Here is a 25797-nt window from a genome sequence, read left to right on the forward strand (position 1 = left end):
AAACTCCCTTGGGTAAGACTGAATTTTTACGGCTTACTGAGTTCCTATTTCAAAGGTGGAAATCATAATTATTGTGTTGGCTACGCAACTGCAACTCCTTTTGAAGTTACTGGGCAGGCGAATGTGTCTTTGGCTAACTTTGGCTAAGCAGGATGAATTGTATGCTTTTATTCAACCAACATTTAGCCAAGAGCAAAATTACAAACACAGGTATACCTCCTTTCATTGCTCTTCACGGATATTACTTTAAAAAAAAAAATTGAAGGTTTTTGGCAACCCTGCATCTAGCAAGTCTATCGGTGCCATTATTTCAACATCATTTGCTCATTTCATAGCTCTGTGTCACATTTGGTAACTCTCACAACATTTCAAACTCTTTCATTATTATTATATTTGTTACATTGATCTGTGATCAATGGTCTTTGATGTTAATACTGTTAAGTGTTTTGGGCTGCCACAAGCCATGCCCATGTAAGACAGTGAGCTTAATCAATAAATGGTGTGTGTGTTCTGACTGCTCCACTTACCTGCCATCCCTATTCCTCTTCCTCTCCTTCCTATTCTGAGACCCAACAATACTGAAATCAAGGCAATTAATAACCCCACAAAGGACTCTGTCAGGTGAAAGGAAGAGCTGCACACCTCTCACTATAAAAGCCGGGCCTCTTGCCCCAAACAGCCAAGCAGTGAATGGGAAGTAAAAGTTCTTGAAGAAAATGAAAAACGCTACTCCACTGGACACACAAATGATTAAGAAAATGAAACCGCCTTATTGCTGCTATGGAGAAAGCTGTAGTTGTCTGGACAGACCTAGCCAGCCACACAACTCTCCTAAGCAAAGCCTAATCCAGAGCAAGGCCTAAACTCTCTTCAGTTCCATAAGGGCTGAGAGAGGTGAGAAACTGCAGAGGAAAAGTGTGCAGCTAGCAGAGACTGGCTCGTGAGGTTTAAAGAACTAAACTTAAAATGCAAGGTGAAGCAGCAAGTGCTGCTACAGAAGCTGCAGTAAGTTATACAGCAGATCTGGCTAAGATAAAGAGGCAGGACAGGCTGACTCTTGTGAGGAGCTAATGCAGTGGATGATTTTAAGTTGAAGCCAACACTAACCTGCCATTCTGAAAAATCCTAGGGCCCTTAACAATTATGTAACATCTATTCTGCCCATGCTCTAGAAATGGTAAAACAAAGCCTGGATGACAGCACATCTGTTTATGACATGGTTTACTGAATATTTTATGCCCACTGTTGAGACCTACTGCTCAGAAAATGATTCCTTTCAAAATACTGTTGCTCACTGAAAACGCACCTGGTTACCCAAGAGCTCTCGTGGAGATGTACAAGATTCATGCTGTTCTCATGCCTGCTAACAAAACATTCTGCAGCCCGTGGTTCAGGGAAGAATTTCAATCTTCAAGAAATACATTTCACAAAGCTATAACTACCTTAATGGTTATTACTTTGATAGATCTGGACAAAGTCAAGTGAAAATCTTCTGGAAAGGATTTGCCATTCTAGATGCCATTAAGCACATTCATGAATCATGGTAAGAGGTCCAAATATCAAAATCAACAGGAGTGTGGAATACGTTGATTCTAACCTGCATGGATGACTTTGGGGAATTTAAAACTTCACTGGAAGAAATAACTGAAGATGTGGTGGAAGCAGAAAGAGAACTGGAATTACAAGTAGAGCTGAAGATGTGACTGAAATGCTGCAATCTCATGATTGAACTTTTTTTAACGAGTGAAGTATTTTTATGGATAAGCAGAAAAAAAGTCATTTCTTGAAATGGAATCTACTCCTGGTGAAGATGCTGTGAAGAGTGTTGAAGTCACAATAAAGGATTTAGAATATTACATCAACTTAGTTGTTAAAGCAGTGACAGGGTTTGAGAGAACTGACTCCGATTTTGAAAGAAATCCTAAAACACTATCAAACAGCATCATATATTATAGAGAAATTGTCCATAAAAGGAAGAGCCAGTCAATGCAGCACAGTAACAATGCTGTCTTATTCTAACAAATTGCTAAAGCCACCCCAGCCTTCACCACCTACCACCCTGATCAGTAGGCAGCCACAAAACTGAGGCAAGACACTCCACTGAAAAAAGATTAAAACTTTCTGTAAGCTCAGATGATGGTTAGCATATATCAGCAATAAAATATTTTTAATTAAGTTGTATACAGTTCTTTTTTAAACATAATGCTACTGCACTCTTCATAGACTATGGTATAGTGTAAACATAACTTTTATATGCACTGGGAGACCAAAAAATTCATTTGACTTGCTTTACTATGACATTTGCTTTAATTGCAGTGGTCTGAAACCACTCCCACAGTATCTCCAAAGTACACCTACATGTATACTGACAGTAGCTATGCTTTTGTACTAGCTCATGACTTTGGAATGGTATGGAAACAGTGAGGCTTTCTTACTTCCAGTGAGGGTAAAAATAAAAATTAGAAAAATAGCTCTTTTGTCCAAAATTTATTATACTCCTACCAGCCACTCTGGCTATTAATCAGATCCCTGGGCATTGCAAACTTGACTCCCTGAAGGCTAAAGGAAACCACCTTGATGATGTTTTCCACTGAAAACACTGCTCTCACAAGGACCAGCAGCTAAGCCTCTGTCACGGTCCAAAGGGGTGCTTTCCCAAATGATAATCTAGAAACACTGACTAGCAATGCTCAATAACTGGTCCCAGCAGAGGAAAAACAAAATTGAAAATCTAGTAACTGTTGGTTCAAACAAAGAGAAAATTCTGATTTGGCTCAAATAAAAACCTAGTCCTACCAAAGGCCTTAAAATGCCCATTGATACTATATATGCATTTAATCACTGGTCTATTGATAGAAAGATCTTTCATGAACCAATACTAGTGGGGAAATTACTAATAAAGATGCAAAAATTGCATACTTTTGCTTACCCCACCTTCCCAAAATACAACTCAGGGAAACTGATCCAGGGAGATGCTGTGGGATCAGTTTCAAACCAGACACTTTAAATTGCACAATGGACCATTTAAGGTTTGACAAGTGGATTTATTCAGCTCCCCTCATCTCACGGATATACGTATGTTTTAATCATAGTTTGTGTGTTTTCTCAGTGGAGGAGATGCTTCCCTTATAGGCAAGCTACTGCCTCTCCTATGGCTAAAATCCTATTTGAAAGTATTATTCCTTTCTGGGGAACCCCCTAAAGTTCAGTGATTGGGTAAACTCACTTCACTGATCAAGTGCTTTGACAGGTCTGTGCTATTAGCTCGTCTACAACACTTTCACTGTGCTTACCACCCTCAATCCTCAGGGCTAGTTGAATGAATTAATGGCATCATAAAGACTCAACTGGCACGTAAGAGAATGAAACTAGATTACTGTCTATCTCCATACACAAAAGTAAATTCAGAATAGATCAAAGACCTGAATTTAAGTCATGAAACCATAAAACTCTTAAAAGAAAACATAGGCAAAATTCTCTTGAACATAAACATGAACAGCTTTTTCCTGAACACATCTCATTGGCAGGGGAAACAAAATAAAAAATGAACAACTGGAACTACATCATACTAAAAAGCTTCTGCACAGCAAAGGACACCATCAGCAGAACAAAAAGGCATCCTACAGTATGGGAGAACATATTTGTAAATGACTAATCTGATTAACAACCAAAAATATATAAAGAACTCACACACCTCAACATCCAAAAAATCAATAACCTGATCATAAAATGGATGGAGGAGTGAACAGAAACTTCACCAAAGAAGAAATACAAATGGTCAACAGGCACATGAAAAGATGCTCTACATCACTAATTATCAAGGAAATGCAAATAACAACCACAATGAGCTATCACCTCACACCAGTTAGAATTCAAAAGATGAGAAATAACAAATGCTCTCGAGGGTGCACAGAAATAGGAATCCTTCTACACTGTTGGTAGGAATGCAAATTGGTATGGCCCCTGTGGAAAGCAGTATGGAAGTTCCTCAAAAAACTAAAAATAGAAATGCCATTTGACCCAGTAATACCACTCCTAGGAATTTACCCAAAAAAACCAAAATCCCTGATTTGAAAAGATATATGCACTCCTATGTTTATTGCTGCACTGTTTGCAACAGCCAAGATACAGAAGCAACCTTAAGTGTCCATCAGTAGATGAACGGATAAAGAAGATGTGGTACATATACACAATGGAATATTATTCAGCCATAAAAAGAAAAGAAATCCTGCCATTTGCAACAACATGGAAGGAGCTAGAGGGTATTATGCTCAGTGAAATAAGCCAGGTAGAGAAAGACAAATACCATATGATTTCACTATTTGTAGAGTATAAAAACAAAGTAAAACTGAAGGAACAAAACAGCATTAGACTCATAGACACTGAGAAGTGACTAGTGGTTACTAAGAGGGAGGGGAGAGAGTGGAGATGGGAGGGAGGGGGCAGGGGACTGTTGAGCCACTGTGATGCACATTTGATAAAATAAAATAAAACAAAATAAAATAAAATGACTCAACTGGCAAAATTTTCTAGAGACTTTCAAACACCCTGGCCAAAAGCACTGCCATTAGTCCTAAATCTCAGGCCCACCCCATCTTGGAACCCATAAACTTTAACCTTCTGAGATAATCAGCCCAATGCACATGGCTCCTGATTCCTCTGATCCACAGCTAATAAAAGGACATGTACTTCAATAGCAATTCCTCTGCTATTCCCAAATAAACTCATTTTGCTGGTAAAATAGTTATCTTGTTTTTAAGGTTGACACACCCCACTGATTCTTTGGGGGGAAAACAGGATTTATGAACTAACTCTTGAAAAACATCTCCTAGGTTCTCTACATTAAAGAAAATAAAAGAATTTGTAGTTTGAGTGGTGTGATTTTGTACCTTGTTTTTTATAAACACTAACAGTTTCAGAGCTTTGAGAATTAAAATGGAATTAAAGTCAAAGAACTTCTGAAAAGTCCCTTAACATTCTACATGTATAGTGTGTATCTACTGCCACCATTATACTTCATGATTCTTCTGAAGTACTGCTGACAATACATATATATTTAAGCTCTGCTAAAGTAAAATTACTCAAATTAAAAACTTTCAACTCTCATGCTCTCAAACTGTAATTTTTTAAGTGGTACCAACAATTTTTTTTAATGAACTGACAGTTTCCTCCTACAGAATCCTGAATCTTGAAGACTAAACATAAAAAAGCATGCAAGATAATCTGTTATCTGTAACATTAGGCACTGCTCTTTGCATTTTTACATATGTAGGTACATCACACTTTCTCAAAATCACTGGAGCCAGATATGCTTCCAGATTCAGAATTTTGGATCTTAAAATACAATGTAGATCTACCATTTATTTTATAACAATCTGCAGGATCTGTACTAGTATTCTGTAATAAAGCATACAGTTGGTCCTGCATAAAATTACATGTAATACTTACTGTATAATTTTGGCGCCATCTCCTGTTGCTATTGTGGCAAGTTCAAGTGTTGCCGAGTATCAGCTTAAAATGCTGTGTTGCTAATCATCTCCATGTGAGCAGTTCCTCTCTCTACTAAACTGCCTATCAGAGTAAAAAGTGATCTCAGAGTAAGTGATCTCTCATGTTTCTCACATATTTTTCATGTTTAGTACAACATAAACCTTGAATAACATATCATGGGATACATATGAGGTACCAGTGGTGCTCAAAGTGCTCCCAAGCAGCAGAGAAGTCAAGATATTTTAAAAGTCGAGTTGCCAGATTTGTACCACCGATTGAGGTTTGAAACTGTGACTGCCCATCATTTCAAGATAAATGAATATAGATAAGGACCATTATTTTTAAAAAAGGAAATTCATGAAGCCATTGCTGCAGCTACACCAGGTGCAAAATTCTTTATTTTGCAAAATACTGTTTTATCTCATATTGAAAATGCAGCTTTTATGCAGGTGCAGGATTGCTGTAAGGAAGGCATACCTACTAAAAAAAAAGGCATCTATAGACTAATAGGATTCAAGAAAAAGCAAAATCATTACATGATATTTTAAAGCAAAAAAGAAGGTGAAGAATATAAAGCTGGAGAATTTAATGCTAGCAAAGGATGGTTTGATAATTTAGTAAGACATCTGGCTTTAAAAATGTCAAGATAACAGGAGAAGCAGCTTCTGCCAACCAAGAGACAGCAGAGGAGTTCCCAGATGCTATTAAGAAAATCACTGAGAAAGGACATATGCCTGACAGGGTTTTAATGCAGACGAAAAGTACCCTATGCTAGAAAAAAATGCCAACAAGGGCAGATTAGTAAGGAAGAGAAACAAGCACCAAGATTTAAAGCAGGAAGGGATACGCTAACTCCACTGTTTTGTGTAATGTCATCTGGTTTATGAGCAGTACTTAGTTTATCTACATAGCTGCCAAATCCCCAGCCTTGAGGGGGTAAAGCTACGAGTCTTCTAGTTGTATAAAGAAATCTAGACAGAAAGAACCCTTTTTCTGGATTAGTTCCATTGATGTTTTGTCCCTGAGGTCAGGACATATCTCGCCAGTAAGGGACTGCCTTTTATTCTTTTGACATTGGCCAATACCTTTAGCCACCCAGAACCCCAATAAGCTCAACACCAAAGGTGTTGAAATGATCTTCCTGCCCTAAACACACACACCATCTCTAATTCAGCCTCTAGATCAGGGGGCCATAAGCAATTTCAAGGTTCATCATACACGATGCTCTTTGGAAAGGAATGTCAAAGCTATGGAAGAGGACCTGAGCATCATATCACAAAAGTCTAGAAGGATTACACCACTGAAGATACCACTGTTATAACAGAAAAAGCCATGAAAGGCATCAACCCTAAAGCAATAAATTCCTCCTGGAGAAAACTGTATCCAGATGTTGTGCATGACTCCACAGGATTTATAACACAGCCAAACAAAGAAATCGTCAAAGAGATTGTAGGGTATGGCAAAAAAGAGGGCTGAAAGGTTTCAACATATAGGCCTTAGAGAAATTCAAGAATAGACACCACACCAGAGAAATTAATAAAAAATGATGTGGAGATGAGTGCTTCCAAACATGCCAGACAATGAGGAGGACTCAGAAGCAGTGCCAGAAAAAAATCACATTAGATCACCTGGCAGGAGGACTGATTATTCAAGACTACTTTTGACTTCTTTTGTAACATGTACTCTTCTTTGATAAGCGTACTGAAACTACAGCACCGTGGAAGAATGCTTAGTACCATATACATTTTGAGAAATAATAAAGCAAAAAACTAAGATAAATTAATGTATTCCCATGGAGTGTACCTGTCTCTTCTATCTCCCGAAAGATAGAAGTGGCACCTCTGCCACCTGAGACCACAAGACCAACCCTTCCCCCTCCTTCTCAGCCTTATGTGAAGACAACAGAGATGAAAACCTTTAATGGCCCACTGCTATTTAACAGTAAATAATCACCATGCCATACAGTTAATAAACTTGTCATGTATGCCTTCATGTAAAAATCTAGTAACTGTACAGCAAGAACCGTATGAGATGTTTTTTGTCGTCACTGCCTAAATATTCAGCATGTAGAACACTGTAAGACTTACTATATGAAAGTGGATAGGCTGCCCTTATTACATAGGCATAAAATGGTATTTAATAAGAAGTTAATAGTGTGTTAGTTTTCTTACTGTTTTATAGCTTGCTTTTCAAGAATTACATTACTATATAGCATGCCCCTTTCTCTCTTAACTGGCAAAACCATTTATCAGCCTATCACCACAGGCCAAGGTTTATTTTTTTTCAAAACTTTAATGTTTCTAAAATTGTATTATGAATATGACTGTAATATTGTATGCCATAAAAATTGTTACAGTTCATTCATTAGTGTATAAACCAGGCTACCATGATACAACCCTATTACACTAGACTACCATAAAGCCATTGTATTGCTGCTTTGTTATCAATGAATCATTATACTTGTAAGTAAATGTCAATTTTTTCACATTACCTGTTCATTTTTGATGTTAGTAATACATGTAACATCTAAAATGTTTTATATAAGATAATACTGATGTAGGTACTGACAGATGAATTCACCTTATAAGCCATGTGAACTTGCAGTATCAATACGAACACAGTACAGTATTGTAAATGTATTTTTCTTTTAATTTTTTTAGTAACATTTCCTTTTCTCTAAGCTTACTTTTGTGAGGATACAGTATATAATACAAGTAACATACAAAATATGTGTCAACTTTTTTGTATCAAGGCTTCTGGTCAACAGCAGGCTATTAGTTTTCAGGGAGTCAAAAGTTATACATGGATTTCTGATTGAGGGGAGGGTTGGGACCCCTAACCCTCATGCTGTTCAAGGGTCAACTGTATTAATATGTCTGCAGCAAAATACATGACTATTCATACTGTAAGTTCAAGTCAGATCTTGTACCACTCAGTTAATATACACAGATTGTTTTTAGGATAAATAAATGGAATTTTATTAACTCATTCGACTCATGAACAAACAGCCCATGAGGTGTAGATTATTATTACCCCAGTTATACGAACAAGAAAACTGTGGCACAGAGATATTAAGTACCTGCCCATGGTCATACAGCTAGTAAGCAATCTAGCCAGGATTTGATCCCAAGCAGGCTGTCTTCAACATCCATGCATTTAACCACTAAGCAATACTGCTTTTTAATGCACTTAATAGAGAATCAAGCATATCATATCGCATGTACAAGTTTACTAGTATTTAGAGCTGTTGTAGTTGCACTGTAGTGTATGGTTTTTAAAAGCCCACATACAGGCACTGAAAATTATTTTTATAACTCATTTTTGATAAACTAAGATTGCCTTTGGGTATTGCTTTTAAAACATCTTTTTGTATAACTGTACCCTATAATCTTAAGAAAAAACAAAGTCAGTAAGGTACGTATAAGTCTCAATGCAAAAAATAATTAAAAACTCAAACTTGAAGGCACAGCAAAGATAACATTTAAAAGATTTCAGACAAGCCAAAATTCAGAATATATGTAAAATGCTAACATGATTGCAGCAAAGGGATTAAATCTGGTTACTCAAATTTTATTTAAGAAATCAGTGATACATGGATCTTAATATATGTTATCTAAGAAAAAGCCTTCAATTTTAGCACTTGTACAGTGAAGACTAGTGACAGCTCCCAAGTTTAAAGAGGAGCAAGTATCTAATCAGCATCATCTTCTTGCCCCACTTCTTACACCTGTAAGAGTCATTAAGGGTCTCTTTGTAATTATCTGGATTTGAGAAAAGCAGCACCTTCAGCACAATTAAAGAAGTTTGGATTTCTACATCAAAGCAATTCAAGATGGCAGCATGAGAGATGAGACAGAGAACTCTTCCCAAATCCATATATAATATGAAAATATAGTTAATACAACTAATCCTAAAAGAGCAACAGGAAAGAAAGCTGCACCAGACTGCATACACCTGGAGAACAGAGTACTCCTCACAAAGCACGGTAACGTACCAAAGTCTTGATCTGGTGGGACCCAAGCCCTTCCCCAACCCCTGCTCACCAGCAGGAAGAGAAACAGCGGGAAATGGGTGGAAGCCTAGGGAGCACAAACCTACATTGCATGGTGCTCTGGAGATTAGTGGGGTTGGAAAGCTAAGACAGGCAGAATACTTGAGAGACTAAGATTCCAGCCATTTGTGGAGGACAGGGATCCACATCTGGCTGCTCTGGAACAAAGGAAAGGCAGGCGGTCTGAGAGGCTTCCTAGCAGTAAGAGGGCTGCTGAAGGGGCGGGAATTGCACAGAGCTTGTGCGTGGAAGAAAGGATAGGTGGACAAGGTTGTCTGGGTGCGCTCTACCCAGCAGGTTGGGAAGCTTCAGGTGCTCCATCCCCTTGGCTGGTTACTCAGCACTGAGGACCCCCCACTGTGATATGCAGCCTGCTGTACCTTCCTCCTGGCCTGCAGGCACTGGCTGGCAAACCGGCAGTCACTGTGCTGGTGTCAGGCCAGCCAGAGGGAGGCCCCACCTATGACAACTACAGACACAAAGCACAGAGTCTTACACCTGTGTGCTCGGCCCACTGGCTCTGACAGTGGAGACAGGCATGCAGTCGGGAAGCAGAAAACAGCTCTTTCCTTCCCCCAGGCTCCAGCACCACTCTCCTGCAACATCCAACCTCACTCCAGGGGTTGAGCAGCTCCACAGACTAGAGCTTCTGGGCACTAGAGGGTGCCACACAGAAATATGAAACATCAACGGAACCTGGTTCAGACCAAAGTTTCACAAACCCTGGAAAAAGGGTCAAATGAAACTGAACTCGCCAATCTTCCTGAAACTGAGTTCAAAATAAAAAATCATAAACATGCTCATGGAGGTACAGAAAAATATTCAAGAACTCAAGGACAAATTTAGGACAGAGATTCAACCATTAAGAAATTCCATATCTGAAATGCAACATACAATGGAGGGATTTAAAAGCAGAAGTTTGGATTTCTAAAAAGCTTTCCTGCTTAGAAAACTGATGACAATGCTCTGATGTTTAGGTATATACCTTCTCAGCCCATGTACAACAAGAAATAAGCAATTCAACTTGCACATTCTCTGATTCATTGTCAGATAGTTTATTTATTAATAAAATCATTCATCACACACCCAACTCATTCATCACTTGAAAAGGCAGTCATGTCATTAAAAGCATGTGTGCAATGGAGTCCAACAAAAAGTGTATAAGCCAAGTTCAAATCCCAGTTCTATCTGAATTGAATTTGGGCAAAAAACAACTTTGGGTTCCTTTTTCTGATCTGTAATAACAAAATGTTGTCACTGTTTCACAAGGCTGTTATAAAAGAGGTAGTACATATATATAGAAATCATTTAGTGACACCCAGCCCATAGTATTAGTATAGAATAGTTACCATTGCTATTGTCCAAATGAATTAGCAATGAATATGATTTTAGCTGATTTGGGGGGCAACTTAACTGAGGTAGGAAGAAGGCTAAGAGGTAAATTAATTTCAGTAGTAAATCACAAAGATGGCCCCAAATAGTAACATTTATGAGTAAATCAGTACTTCAAATTTGTCCAAAAGCTCCCAGATGTTTCCAAAATAAAATCTCCTGATGCTTGTGTAAAATGATTTTACAACAGAAAATGCATTGCTGGAGACAAAAGAAGCCAGATCAATGTTAATGATCCCTCTTATTTAAAACTATACATTACTCTTCCCAGCACAGACACCATTATTTTATGCTTTTAGCCTTTATCTCTCTCCTTAGTTCCTTTAAGGCAGAGATAACTGAAATCCATATTCTTATGGGGATGTAATAGCAAGTATGAGTGTAAAGGCAAACAACTTTAGAGTTAGTTCCAAAGAAAAGTAGCACTTGTAACACACACTCACAGACCACCCAGAAATTTTCTATTTTTGAAAATGTCGGTAATAGTTACAAGTCAGAGATGCACACTAATCTGAACAAGAAGGATCCCAATACAATTAAAGTGCACTAGGTAGATCAGATGGTAAATTAATAGGAAATACTGCTCTGGGTCACTGATACCTCTCAGAGATAATGACAATCTGATATAGATATAGATAACTGGGGAAGGAGAAAAGGTAAAATGGGAAAGGATAGTCAAAATCTTGTAAGTGTTGAACTAAATTAAAATTTCTAACTAAACTATTCATAATAAATAGTGACATACTCCCATTTTAAATATTTGAAATTTAGAAAGTTTACATAGGACAGTCCAATTATTTTCTCCCTTGTCCTTTATGGTTAGTATGCTAAGAAAATATGAAATTTTCCAGACTCAGGGAGACAATAACAGTAATGATTCAATGTTCTACAATTAGTGAATACCCAAATCTAAGGAATGTTTTTACAAAATGTAGTTATCAATGCAAAACATCCTTTCTCCCAGTCTTTACATAGAAGAAAAAGATTTTTCTTTTAAGTGGCCAGTAATGCCTATGTTGAAGACAACTTGTTAGCAATCAACTCTGAATGGGTTGTGTTAGGACACAAGACAGAAAATTATCAGCATTGACCCTGAGGTTTCAAACAAACCTGTGGTATAGTCATCTAAAGAGACTGATAACAGAGTTCAAAGAAACAGATTTATCCCATTCATGATACTTTGCAGATAGTGGGAGAATTCTGCGAAGTCATCAAGGTGCAAATGATTACAGAAATCAGAACAGATGAATGACCTGAGATTAAGAAAAAAATGTGTTTCAGGTCTAAGCCTTCTTAAAAATGAAAGTAAGAAATACTAAGAGAAAAAAATGCACATTCTGAAGAAGCAAACTATTAACTAGAGCACCAAGAGAGTCAAAATTTGAGAACTGAAAACTGGAGTCTGAAAAAAAGTGAGACCAATTAATAGGTAAGCTGAGATAGTAGAAAATAACGATAAAAGTAACAGACCATTAATCAAAATGAAGTTAAACTTTCTGGAGGCTTACAAATTTCCAGTATCTAGAATGGTGAAAGAGAAGCAGTACTATTACAATGATACTTGGGGCAGCAGTCTAATCCACTTCTCAAAATCCCCTTCTTTACCTATAAATCTACTGTATTTAGACCAGGTACATTTATAATAATAGTCATGTGTATTAGGAGTTCCATTTGGCTTAGCAAAATCCTGAGCCCCACAACACTATGCAAATCTAGCCAACGATGAGCATACTTTAGATATAATGTACCCTTTAAAATACAAGCAAAACTAGTACTGGAGTTTTTTTTAAAACCAACTTCTATTATAACAATATCATTCTCAACAAAGGAAAAAGTTGCTCTTAAGTGGCAAATAGGTTCCCTTATTTAGAATCATGGATTTCTAATTATAACTCTAAGATTCTACAGATTATTTACAGATAAAGGAACTACAGCACAGCAAGGCTAAAATGTCAAAGACTGTAAAGCTAGTTAGCGGCAGAGACTTGCTAGAGCCAGGATTCTTGTTTCTGATATACTGCTGTATGCCCCCGACTTACCACCTTTGTAGCAAGAGCCTTCCTACCTGCCTTAGAACTAATGGTACTGAGAAAATTGAACATACAGAATATAAAAATCACCATTTTGTTTCCCTAAGGAGAAAATTTTGGAAATTCATACAAGCAAGAACTTTTCCTTCAGTGTTCAAGAACAAAGAGGTGGCGGCCTGTAGCTCTAACTGGGCAGAAGGACAAGCAAAAACCCCAAAGCGCCTCAATAAGCTAGAACAGGTTTGGGCATGGTCTGGTTATTACCCCACTGCCACACTCCTTATGAGCCCCATTACACTCAGGTCAAACAACCAGAAGGAAGGGGCTGAATTCCCATTCTGGGAGGCTGAGAGGATGGCTGATTTGCCTCCTGTCCTCAGCCCTGAGGGTACAGTCATGCCTGGCACTAACAAAATGTCAGTGGGACCTAACAGACCCCAACCTCGAGGGCACTGTGGTTCAGAAATTATGGTCAGAAAACTAAGTCAGACCTACAGGTCACCCAGGTCTATGCTTTTGAATAACGTAGACTGCAAATAATTTTGAGAAGACACTTTTTGTCTATCTCAAAACTCTATAATGACTTCAGCATTCAACCTTTCCATAATTCTTTCATGGATGTTATTTTTCTCTATTACATTGTAAAATCTTTGAAGTTAATGATATCTTTTACTTCTTATACTCCCATGGTATCTATTTATTCTAGAAACAGAGCAGATACTAAATGAATATGTATTAATTTACTCTCTTGGAAGCTACCCTAAACCAATGAAACCAAAGTAATCATAGGGATGTGAGAAAAGAGATTTTCCAATAAACAAACAAAACCCAAACCACGAGTGCTGTAATTTCAGGACTCGTGCTGTGGCAAAAGCAGCAAGGTGGAGTTGGGCTTTCCTAAATCATTCTGCCCCAGCTTCACAGATTATTCTTCAGTATAGATAAACTTGCAGCATGTTAAACTCAGGGGTCTATGTTTTATACAGGAATTTTGAAGATAACAACCAAAATCTCAGTGCAGTTACAAATATTTCCCATAAAGAGAATAAATGGGAACTCATTGTGATAAATAGTGTCGCAAAGTTCGTATTAAAAACTTAAGAAAAACGTAAATAAACCAAGTATCTTCATAGAAAAATTGTATTTACAACTCCATTCAAAAGCAGTTTTTAAAAGCAAACAATGTAACACTGAAGTTGAAAATCTAGCTCACCCAAAGATGCCAAGTCTAATGTATTGTTAACAAAATATTGAATCAAAAATAAGGCAATAAAACCCAAGATATCCCATTAACGACTTCTCCACTCCCACAGTTAGGTAGAACTAATCTATCTAGTAGCAAATGACACTTCATTCCATTTCAGCATATCTGAAATTCTTAAGGACAAAAGTGATAAAGTATGATCTTCATTCTTCACTAGACTCTTAGAACACTTGAAGGAAAATAATTTCTAAAGCACAAAGAGATAAAGAGATATAACCTTTCAAAAAGATACTCAGTGTTCAAAATTTATGAATGCAATATTAATATACAATGGGCATTAGGTGAAATTTGCAATATATTGATATCGAATTAATTTATTTAGTACTTTTTCCATTCCATATCATCAGGAGGATTAATTTCAACTTTCCTTTTACCTACATCAGACCAGTTGGTACTCAAAACTGTACCACCAGACTCCATCTGCAATAAAAAATAAAAATAGATTAATTCTTGGGCCATATAATCAAAACAAGAGTATTTTTTCTGAAAATGCTCCAAGCATAGAATCTCAAATATAAGCTATGTTTGGCTCGATATAAACATAAGACAATATTTTAATTTTATCTCAGGCTTTCCAGAGAAGTTACCACTTTATGTAACTAAAAGGAAACCCAAGTAGTTAGGTAGAAGCATTATGTTCACATACACTGCCATATGAAGCACCATGTCTCTACCAATCAGCACTGAGGTGTATGTAGAAAACTACCTTCAGATGAAAATAAAATTGGCTCCCAAGGAAAATGACGATGTAATCCCTCTTACTGAGGATAGTAAAGACCAGGCAAAGTGGATTCTTTCTATACTAGCTAGACAGAACTCGAGTCTCTTCTTAATACTCTCTGTGCCAAGTATGTGAAAGTATATGCTGGAATTCTTTTTAAATAGAGGTAAACACACAGAGGTACACAAAGTCGGTGTCTCAGCAGAGAACTGGTTATCTATTTACCATTTACTGAATATATGATCTACCAACAACCCTACCATATTCATAAATACATTAAAAAAAACTTTCTGGACATCTGTTATCTTAATGCAATAAAAATTCACTGACTTAGATCACAGCCAACAGTGTGAATTACTAAAATCTAAGCATTTCAAATAACCAGCTGAATTGCTGGCAAACACACAAAGTCACATATACCCTCCTATTACACTGGACCCTCAATATAAAGCCAAGCTCTGTGCCAAGCTGCCCTACATGGGCTCCTTGCATGGGATGTTCTTTTCCATTCCAGTTCTTTTTCTATCTTTAGTTATCTTCCAAATACGACAATGTCACTAATTCTCTGTGGCTTTCTTTGACCCTAGTCAAAAATTCTACCCTCGAAGAACATAATTACCATTAATATAACATGTATCACACTGCACTGTTAACATTCTAAGGGTCTGCTTTCTTATATCTGCTTCCCACTCTTCACTCCAACTAAAGTTGATAACCCATAAAAGGCAAGGAGCACACAAAGGACACCATCAGCAGAAAAGGCATCCTACAGTACGGGAGAGTATATTTGTAAATGAGATATCCAACAAGGGGTTAACATCCAAAATATATAAAGAACTCACATGCCTCAACACCCAAAAGGCAAATAACCTTATTGAAAAATGAGCAGAGGATATGAACAGATACTTCTCCAAAGAAGAAATTCAGATGGCCAACAGACACATGAAAAGATGCTTTCCATCACTAATTATCAGGGAAATGCAAATTAAAACCACAATGAGATATCACCTCACACCAGTTAGGATGGCCAACATAGAAAAGACTAGGAACAACAAATGCTGGAGAGGATGCGGAGAAAGCGGAACCCTCCTACACTGCTGGTGGGAATGTACATTAGTTCAACCAATGTGGAAAAGTATGGAAGTTTCTCAAAAAACTCAAAATAGAAATACCATTTGACCCAGGAATTCCACTCCTAGGAATTTACCCTAAGAATGCAGCAGCCCAGTTTGAAAAAGACAGATGCACCCCTATGTTTATCACAGCACTATTTACAATAGCCAAGATATGGAAGCAACCAAGGTGTCCATCAGTAAATGAATGGATAAAGAAGATGTGGTACATATACACAATGGAATATTATTCAGCCATAAGAAGAAAACAAATCCTACCATTTGCAACAACATGGATGGAGCTAGAGGGAGGTATGCTCAGTGAATAAGCCAGGTGGAGAAAGACAAGTACCAAATGATTTCACTCATCTGTGGAGCATAAGAATAAAGAAAAAACTGAAGGAACAAAACAGCAGCAGACTCACAGAACCCAAGAATGGACTAACAGTTACCAAAGGGAAAGTGACTGGGGAGGGTGGGTGGGAAGGGAGGGAGAAGGGGAATAAGGGGGATTACGATTAGCACACATAATATAGAGGGGTCACGGGGAAGGCACTATAGTACAGAGAAGACAAGTAGTGACTCTATAGCATCTTACTATGCTGATGAACAGTGTAATAGGGTATGTGGTGGGGACCTGATAATGGGGGGAATCTAGTAACCACAATGTTGCTCATGTGATTTTATATTAATGATCACAAAAGAAAAAAAAAGAAAAAGGAGACAACATGTAAAAGGGTAAGACAGAAAATATCATCAGAGACATGGAAACTCTAAGAAAAAATCAGATCAAAAATGCTAGAAATAAAAATCCCATGAACAAAAATCAGGACTTCTACCAGCCCGTCAGCAAGCTTGACACAGCCAAGGGAAAATGTCAAAGAATTTGAAACAGGTCAATAGAAATTACCCAGGGAAAAATCATAAAAAGAAAAAGAGTAAATAAAGGGCTTTTAAAGTGAAAGCAATGTAAGACTTTTTGGGGCAGAGATAGATTAATCCATTCAGTTTAGTGCCACAACTCTTGGATACTCTGTGCTGTTGTTCCAACACCATTCCCTCCCTCCCCACAATGCTTTAGAACTTTTTGTGTCTTACTCTGGATAATTTATATCAGGTACCACATTTAATTAAAAAATTAAAATAAAAAAAAAGCAAGGAGCACATTGTACTAATACTTTTATCTTAGATAGGAGCACGGTGGCCTGGCATATGGTGGGCTTCAAATAAAATACTGAATATAAATGAATAAGTCTATATAATAAACTACTCCTAAAAGGGCTGAAGGAAGCAGGTTTAGTTTATAATCTACACTGATACACTGATTTTCCCCTCTCTCATTACAGACTAATATAGTATTTCCCTCTGATTATTTTCTACATTAGTCTTTTTGTCCCTAGTAGGCAAAGAGGAGAAGAGTCTGTTTTGTTTCTTTTGCATTCCCACAAGGAGAGAAGCAAGCACTTGGTATGTTCCAGGCCAGTGCTGCCAAATACACGGCTTGTTTTATAGGTGTATATAGTTCAACTATAATTAGCAAAGTCTCTGTTTGCAAACAGATGCAGATTGCATAATCTATCTTTGAAATTTTATACACTAATATTTTGTCTAGCATGCTCTTAAAAATGTCAATATTATTTATGTCTTTTTCTGGGGACACAGAGTAAGACTAAAAAGCTCAGATATTATACATATAAAACAAACATTAAGAAGACTCTAAAAGATGAAGAGAAGACAAATGAACTAGGGAGACTGGGACCAAAGGAACAACATGGTGGTGAGTTCCCTGGTTTTCCTTTTGCTTCAAATACCCAGAGTTGAGATGAAGAACCTGGAAACACTATGGGACACCAACAAAAAAAGCTCCAACTGGGGCCAGATCTCCTGCCCTCTCCCAGTAACAAGGAAATGCCTTGGGGTGGGTCCAAGGAGGCCAGGTGGGAATACCTCGATTTCTACCTTAAACCTGGCAGTAATGAGGCAGTCCCTTCACGTCCTCTGCCAAAATGGCCATCAGAAAAGCTAATGAAGTAAGATAGACTTCTTATTGTTGACATAAGATCCAGTCTCACAGCATAACATGAAAATGTCTGAAAGTGATTCAGGTTTCAACTGAATCACTTGATACTGATAAAAAAAACATCAAAAAACAGAAAGATCTCAGATTACATTTTTTTAAAAAGACAATAAATAGCATTGAGATGACATAGAGATGATAGAGTTGTTAAAATTATTTGACAAAGATTTTAAAGCAATAGTGATAAAAATGCTTTAGTAAGAAATTCTGTACTTACTTAAAACAAATGAAAAAATAAAAAACCTCAGCAAAGAAACAGAAGATATTAGGAAAACCAAATGGAAAATTTTAGAATTGAAAAATACAACTGGAAAAAAAAAGAAAAGCATAATATACCCAAAGCAAGTAGAAAGAAAATTATAGAACAGATATGAAATTTAGAACAAAAAAATAGAAAAAAAAAGTTTTAAGATCAACAAAAGGCTAATTCTTTGGGGGGGGAAAAAATCTATAAAACTGACAAACCTCCAGCAAAATTGATGCAACATACACACATGGCACAAATTACCAATGCAGATATCAAGAAGGTAGCAAGGAAATACTAAGAGTGACATCTTAGACAAAATAAACCATTCCTTAAAAACATAAACTACCACAAGTCACTCAATATGAAAGTGATAATCTGAGTAGTCCTATAAACTATTCAGATTAATAAGATTAAGTTTATAGTTTGAAATCTTCCCCAAACACCAGAAGCATGGTCTATAAAAAAAAACTGGTACATTGGACTTCATCAGAATAAAATATTTTGGTTCTGCAAAAGATCATTGAGAAAATTTAAGCCATAGACTGGGAGTAAATATTTGCAAACTATATACTTGATAAAGACTTGCTAAATTAGTGGCTGCCAGGAGTTAAGCAGGGATAGGGATGAGAGGGAAGTGGGTAGGGACTATAAAATGACAACAATGAGGAAATCCTGTGGCAATGGAAATGTTCTGTACCTTAACTGTCAGTATCATGGTTGTGATATGCTGCAGTTTTGCAAAATGTTTCCACAGAGGAAAACTCTAAAGGATACAAGGGATCTCCCTGCATTATTTCTTACAACTACATGTAAATCTATAATTATCTCAAAATAGAAAGTTTAAAAAAAATTTTAAGTCAACAGTAAAAAGTACAATCATGACCAGTTACTACATGGTAATCATGTGGAATATCTGAGTTTTCAACGCAATATTTGTTAACTAAATATTAATTTTAATATTAAGTATTAACTTTCTACTATAAATATAAATGCCTTAGAAGAAGAGAGTGACATTTCTAGGGCTACTGGTACAAGTCAACTGACTGTATCTTCAAGCAAAATAATCTACATAGTTCTACACTGATGACTTGTCATTAAAATCTCATAACTAGAAGCTTAATTTAGATGGTATTTATGCTGACCTGGCAAAAAATACTGAATTTTCTTAATCAATAGACAAATTATTAACAAGCCAATGAATAACTAATGTGTACCTTCTGCTTGCCCAACACCATGCTGCAAGTTTGTCTCCTCTACTGTTCATCCCTGACACTGAGACTATATATGGTTCTAGAAAGTAACCAATGGAAGCTTATTCAGCTACTATAATAAATCCAACACGAATAACTCCATAACCTTCATATTTATTAAGCCTTCCAAATTTTAACTTACTGACAAAAACATTTACGTGGAAAAAAACCACTTGTTATTCATCTCCTCTGTAGGTTTCCAATTTCCTCAATAATTACTCTAAGTTTAAAGAAAGAAGACAAAGCATATTCAAAAAGTTCTCCCAACTATCATATATACAATTTGGTTTCAAATAACCTTGTGATTCTCTCTTAAACTTCTGATACTAATACAATATATTTTTAAGCTTTATGTTATGTTCTTACAAATGATTTGTTCATGGCACGTTTCACTTCATCAGAACCATCTGAATAGATCTGCTGAAATAATTTGTTTAAAGCTGCATCTCCCTCCAACTTCTCATTCTTTTCTTCTTCTTTGATCTCACCAACCAATTTATCCCAATTTCTAGTATAATGAGATGATGATGGATACAGGTTCTTTACATCTATGGAGCAGAAAGGTAGGAGTGATTAATCAACATATAAATTCTGTGATCATAGGGTATATAAAACATCTCAGCACATAATTTTAGGTTATTGAATTTCATGTTTATAGTGTCTTTCTGCTATATACATCAATACTTAGATTTACACGTTTAAACACTGAATCCTTAGCATAATCTGGGAATTTCTTTAGAGCAAAATAATCTAATAAAGTGCAACTTTTTGGTATATTTTGAAAAATTAGATTTTAAAAACATGAGTCTTAATGTTAATAATAGGGGAACTAGTAAAGGAAGTATACAGGAACGTTTATATTTATGAAAAAGATACAAAGATAAAATTCTAAAAATAGCATCTTTTAAAAAAATGCTTCATTAAGAAATTTGTCTTGTAAACAAGATTAAAATAAATGTTAATATGTACCTCCTTCTGAGGTACTTACAATCTTTCAGAGTAGAAATAAATCCAAAACATAAATTATCCATGCCATTTGACAGTGAGTTAAGACATCCCATCCTCACATTAAAAATTATTAGATTAACTTCAACAGGAGAAAATAAGGAATTCCTAAATGCTGAAAAATACAAGTGATGGTATAGAGTTCAATACCCACACCACACATAGAAAATAATAGTATTTGTAGGGTACTCTGGGACAAATGGAGACCTTGCAGCCAGAGGCTACTGGCCAAGGGGCTAAAGGCACAGCCACAGCTGCCCCAAAGACCAAGGGAGTCAAGACCTTGATATACAAATTACAAAGTAACTAAAACTACTCAGTAGCTCTAAGAGCAGTTCTGTTCAATTGTCCAGTGTAAATATAAAGCAGGTCACAAATGTAAGTCACCTGTATAATTTGAAGATTTCTAATAGCCACATTACTAAAAACAACCGGGTGAAATGATTTTTTAATAATGTATTTTATTTAACCTATTTATTCAAAATAATTTATCATTTTAACATGAAATCAATATAAAAATAAATTTTTTTCCATACTAAGTTTTCAAACTCTGATAGGTATTTGAGCAAAGTAATTCAATAAAGTATAAATTTATACAGCCCATTTTAATCCAGACCATATTTCAAGTGCTCAATAGGTATATGTGACTAGTGGCTACTCTACTGAACAATGTAGCTCTAGAACTTTAAAAAAATCTGACTCAAAGTTTCTCTACCAATGTATTAGGATGAGCACTCCTCATCTAAATGCCCTTCTTCCACTACTACCTCTCTATACCTTTCCTCAAAAATAGCTGGGAAACTAATTCTTCATTCTGTTTTTCCTTCCCTTTTTTTAACCTGTAAACCAACTTCCTCTGCTTATTCCCACCCCCTTAAAACAAAACAAAAACACCCTATAATTTTATTTAAAGCATACAGTTTTCCAAATCCTATCTACCCTTAGTCTACCAGTAATCCCTCTATCTCCATGCATTTTCACTAGTTGCAAAGAAAACAAAGCAAACAAATGCTTGTCATAGTAAATTAAGAGCCTAAGAAACACGGGTTCAATTAATCCTAATGTGAATTTCCCAGAAGAATGGAATCACAAGTTCTAATCTTAATTTAGAGATAAGAAAGCTGGCCCAAATAGGTTAGGCAACTTGCCCTTATCTGCAGTCTCCAGCTTGCAGGACACAGCAATCTAACAAGCATATTAATTACTTATAAAAATATAACAGAATAGGAAAAATAGCATCATAAATATCCAAGGCAATGAGCTTAGAAAAACTTTGTAACACTAAAAAAGGTATCTTTATATTTAATCTCAGAAAAACTTTTAACACCTATAGATAGTAGATGAACTACTGAGAGATGGCTAAGCCGATTTCCTTGCTCATTCACTGCAGTATCAATTAACTGCAAAGATACTCATATCAGGAGAGACTTCACTCTGCTAGAACACGCAGCAAGGAGTATCACAAAAGGGGTTAACAGAAAGAAGCACCGGATCCAGACTCTGAAGACCTGGGTTTAAGTCCTAGACAATGAAAACTCTGGTGATCATAAGCAAATTGCTAAAACCCTTCTGAGACTGAAAAATAGGAGGAACAATACTAGGGTGACTAATATATAGGGTTGGTGTTAAAATTAAATGAGATACTACATTTTAAAAATGTTTCTTTAAAAAAATACTCTTGAGTTTTACATAAATCTCAGCTCAAAATTCTCGGGGAGTCAGCCCCAAGAGAGGCATATTAACATCTTTACCATGTTTTTCAAATAAATCATGAGGCAGAAGTTTAATAAATAGATTAAAAACCAACTTGAAGTATTTTAATCCTTAAAAATTATTTGCTGGTATATCACTCATTTGTGGAGTATAACAACAAAGCAAAACTGAAGGAACAAAACAGCAGCAGACTCACAGACTCCAAGAAGGGACTAGCAGTTACCAAAGGGAAGGGGTTGTGGAGGGTGGGTTGGGAGGGAGAAGGGGGTTAAGGGGCATTATGAGTATCACACATAATGCAGAGGGGTCACAAGGAAGGCTGTACAGCACAGAAAACACAAGTAGTGACTCTATAGCATCTTATTGCGCTGATAGACAGTGATTGCAATGGGGCGTGGGAGGGACTTGATAATATGGGAGAATGTTGTAACCACAATGTTGCTCATGTGAGCCCTCATAAGACTGTATATCAATGATACCTTAATTAAAATAATAAATAATAAAAATTGCTTGTTGGTGTCAATTTCCTGGTTTTGCTAATTAAGCTAAAGGCTAGTTATGATGTTATCATGAAGGGAAGCTGGGTGAAGGGTCCTAGGAACTCTTATTATTCCTGCAACTTCTGTGAGAATCCAAAATTATTTCAAAACAAAAATAATAAAAATGATCGATTGACTAATTCAGTGTTTTCTAAAAGATGCCACAAGGAAATGTGTTTTCTGTTATAAAAGCAGTGAAAAAGCTCAAAAGGTGAAACATTTCAAGACATCAAATCAGAGCATTAACTCTAATCAAAAGAAAATCTCTCCCCATTCATTAATGAGTCCATTGCTATAAAACAGAGTTGCTTAAGTTGTATTTCTCAGAATGTACAGTGGATTAATTGTCTAATAGAAAAAATACCTATCCACCTACTGCATTGCTTAGAACTGACCCCAACACAGCTCCTTAAAGAATTAAACAATCAACCCTACTTTTCTGTTCTTCTCCTAGGCTCTCCTTAGGCCTTTATAACCTGTTTGTGTCTACCTCTAAGTTAGCAGTATAGTGAAATGGGCTACATACTTGATTCTGCCCTGAAATTCCAGAAAATTTGAGTTGACAGTATCAGTAGAAGAAACAGAAAGGAATAAAGGAAGGAAGGAAGTGGGAACAGGAGGAAATCTATCAGCATTGCAAGCTACTAATTCAAATACAACCCAAAAGAAGCCATAGGACAGGGCAACACACAAAACCAACCAACTCCCAACTGACGTCATAAACTGATATGATAAAAAAAATCCCAGCTCCCTCTGTGCTTTGCTGCCATTCATCTGTATTGTTAGGAGTTTAAAAAGTTAGAACCTTCATGAAACAAGACTACTTTGTATTCATATAACAGAGCAATCTTATATTCAATGTATGTATCTTGGGGAAATACATAATGAAAGTAAACAAAGCTCATTTCCATAACATATATAACATAATATGAATTTAAGGCTAAGGCCAGAAAACAAACCTGCTATGAACTGTTTTGGCTTAAGCACATCTCCTTGCCCTTCTAGCTTTTCCCATCTTACAGCCTCTGGCTTTTTCATTTTAATTTCAATCTGGAGGAAACAACAAATAAAATCCATTATTCAATGTAAAATACACAAAACAGTAAAAAACAAAACAAAACAAAACAATTTTAAGTCATCAGATAAGTTTTATAAAAAGTAACAGTATCCTTGAGACAGTTTTCTTAAAAAAACAAGATTAAATCTGAAGAACTTTGAAACGTCTTTTTGTCTATACCTTTCAAAATCAACATACAAATTACTGTAAACTACAATTCAGAAGAGTATTGAAATCCTTTTGCTTTTTTGTTCTAAAGCTGTGTTCTACACCAGGGGTGATCTGCCCCTCAAGCAGAACCTGGAGATGTGTGCAGACATTGTTGGTGTTCAGAGTTGGCTGAGTGGTGCTACTACCATCTAAGGAAGTGCAGCTAGGGGGCGCTAGTGAACATCACACAACATGTGGGGCAACCCCCCACAACAAAGAATTATCCAGCCCAAAATGTCCAGAGTGCCCACCACTGAAAAGCCCTGTTTTAAAGCAATTACTACATTTGATGTGTATTTACCTGTTTTGGAGTGAAAAATTCATTCCATTGTATAAAAATAACAACATGCTAACATTTTTACAATCATTCATTCAATAATTAGTAAACACCTATAAAGAGCAAGGTATTGTCTTCAGGGATGTGGGGGATTTTTAAAATACTAAAGTCAGGAGGCACTCAAGATGCCAGTGTGAGTAGGGTGGTGGAAATCTCCTCCCAAAACCATATATATTTTTGAAAATGCGGCAAATACAACTATTCCTAAAAGAGAGATCAGAGGATACAGTACAACAGCCAGGCTATTCTACATCTGCAAGAACTAAGCATCTCACAAAAAGGGTAAGATACAAAGCTGTGACCCGGTGGGACCCAAGCACTCCCCTGGGCTCACCAGTGGGAGGAAAGGAGTCAGAGTGGGGAGGGAGTGGAAGCACAGGACTGCTAAATAACCAGCCCTAGTAATCTGCACCAGGAGCACAGACACACATCACATGGTGTACTGGACACTAGAGAAACTGAAAGGTGAAATCTGAGACAAACACTGTGGGCAGGTCCCCACAGCCAGCTCCCATGGGACAAAAGAAAAGCCAGCGCTTTAAAAGTCTTAAAGGGACAAGGGTTTAACAGGTGGACAAAATCATCCCAGCACACTCAGCCCAACAGGCTGGGAATTTTGAGGAACTTCAGGTGCCCTAACCCTCTGGGTGGCAACGCAGCTCAGAAGCCCCTCAAGGTGATAAGCAGCCTGCCATTCATCCCCCCGACCACCGGCACTGCAAGAAAACTGGCTGACTCGCCATTGCTGCAGACCAGGTGGGGAGCTGCCCCGCCCAGAGCAATCACACAGAGTCTTCTCCCAGCGCGCAGATAACCGGGACAGACTCAGAGGCTGCCACCAGCATGCAGCTGTCCGGCACAGGCAGAGAAAGCTGGAGCAATGTCCAAAAGGCATGAAGGGGCACCGTTCTTGCAGGAGAACACACCCAGCACGTCTGCAACTCCTCACAGTGACCTAGGCTATCCCGAGAGACACCCCACCCACGGCAGTTCAGGGAATTAACCCACAGACTGCTCCCTTTGTGCGGGTAACCAGCACAGGCAGCGGAGAAGGGCAAGGTGACCAGCAAACAGGAAGGGACTTTGTTTTCCCAGCTGACACACACACCACCTGCCAGCGATCACTTCTATTGCCATGAAAAGGCAGAAGAATCTGGTCCGGTCAAAATTCACTCAGACAACCCCAGAAAGAGGGTCTGGTGAGATAGATATAACCAAGCTTCCTGAAAAAGAATTCAAAATAAAAGTCATAACCATTATGATGGACCTGCAGAGAAATATGCAAGAGCTAAGAAATGAAGT

At 37.1% G+C, this 25797-nt stretch overlaps 1 protein-coding gene across 1 annotated transcript in view; it reads right to left on the bottom strand.

Annotated features, from left to right (window-relative positions):
- Positions 1-14085: 14085 nt before the first annotated feature.
- The window catches only part of SUGT1 (SGT1 homolog, MIS12 kinetochore complex assembly cochaperone), a 48692-nt gene continuing 36980 nt past the window's right edge, over positions 14086-25797 (bottom strand). The window contains exons 11-13 of the mRNA XM_037022977.2: positions 23851-23941; positions 20001-20182; positions 14086-14647 (exon numbers count right to left, since the gene is read on the bottom strand). Of these exons, the coding sequence (XP_036878872.1) occupies positions 14546-14647; positions 20001-20182; positions 23851-23941 (375 nt within the window). The 3' untranslated portion in view covers positions 14086-14545. The remainder of the gene's footprint in view (positions 14648-20000; positions 20183-23850; positions 23942-25797) is intronic.

The sequence above is a fragment of the Manis javanica genome, chromosome 9, assembly GCF_040802235.1.
Source record: "Manis javanica isolate MJ-LG chromosome 9, MJ_LKY, whole genome shotgun sequence".
Taxonomy (NCBI): domain Eukaryota; kingdom Metazoa; phylum Chordata; class Mammalia; order Pholidota; family Manidae; genus Manis; species Manis javanica.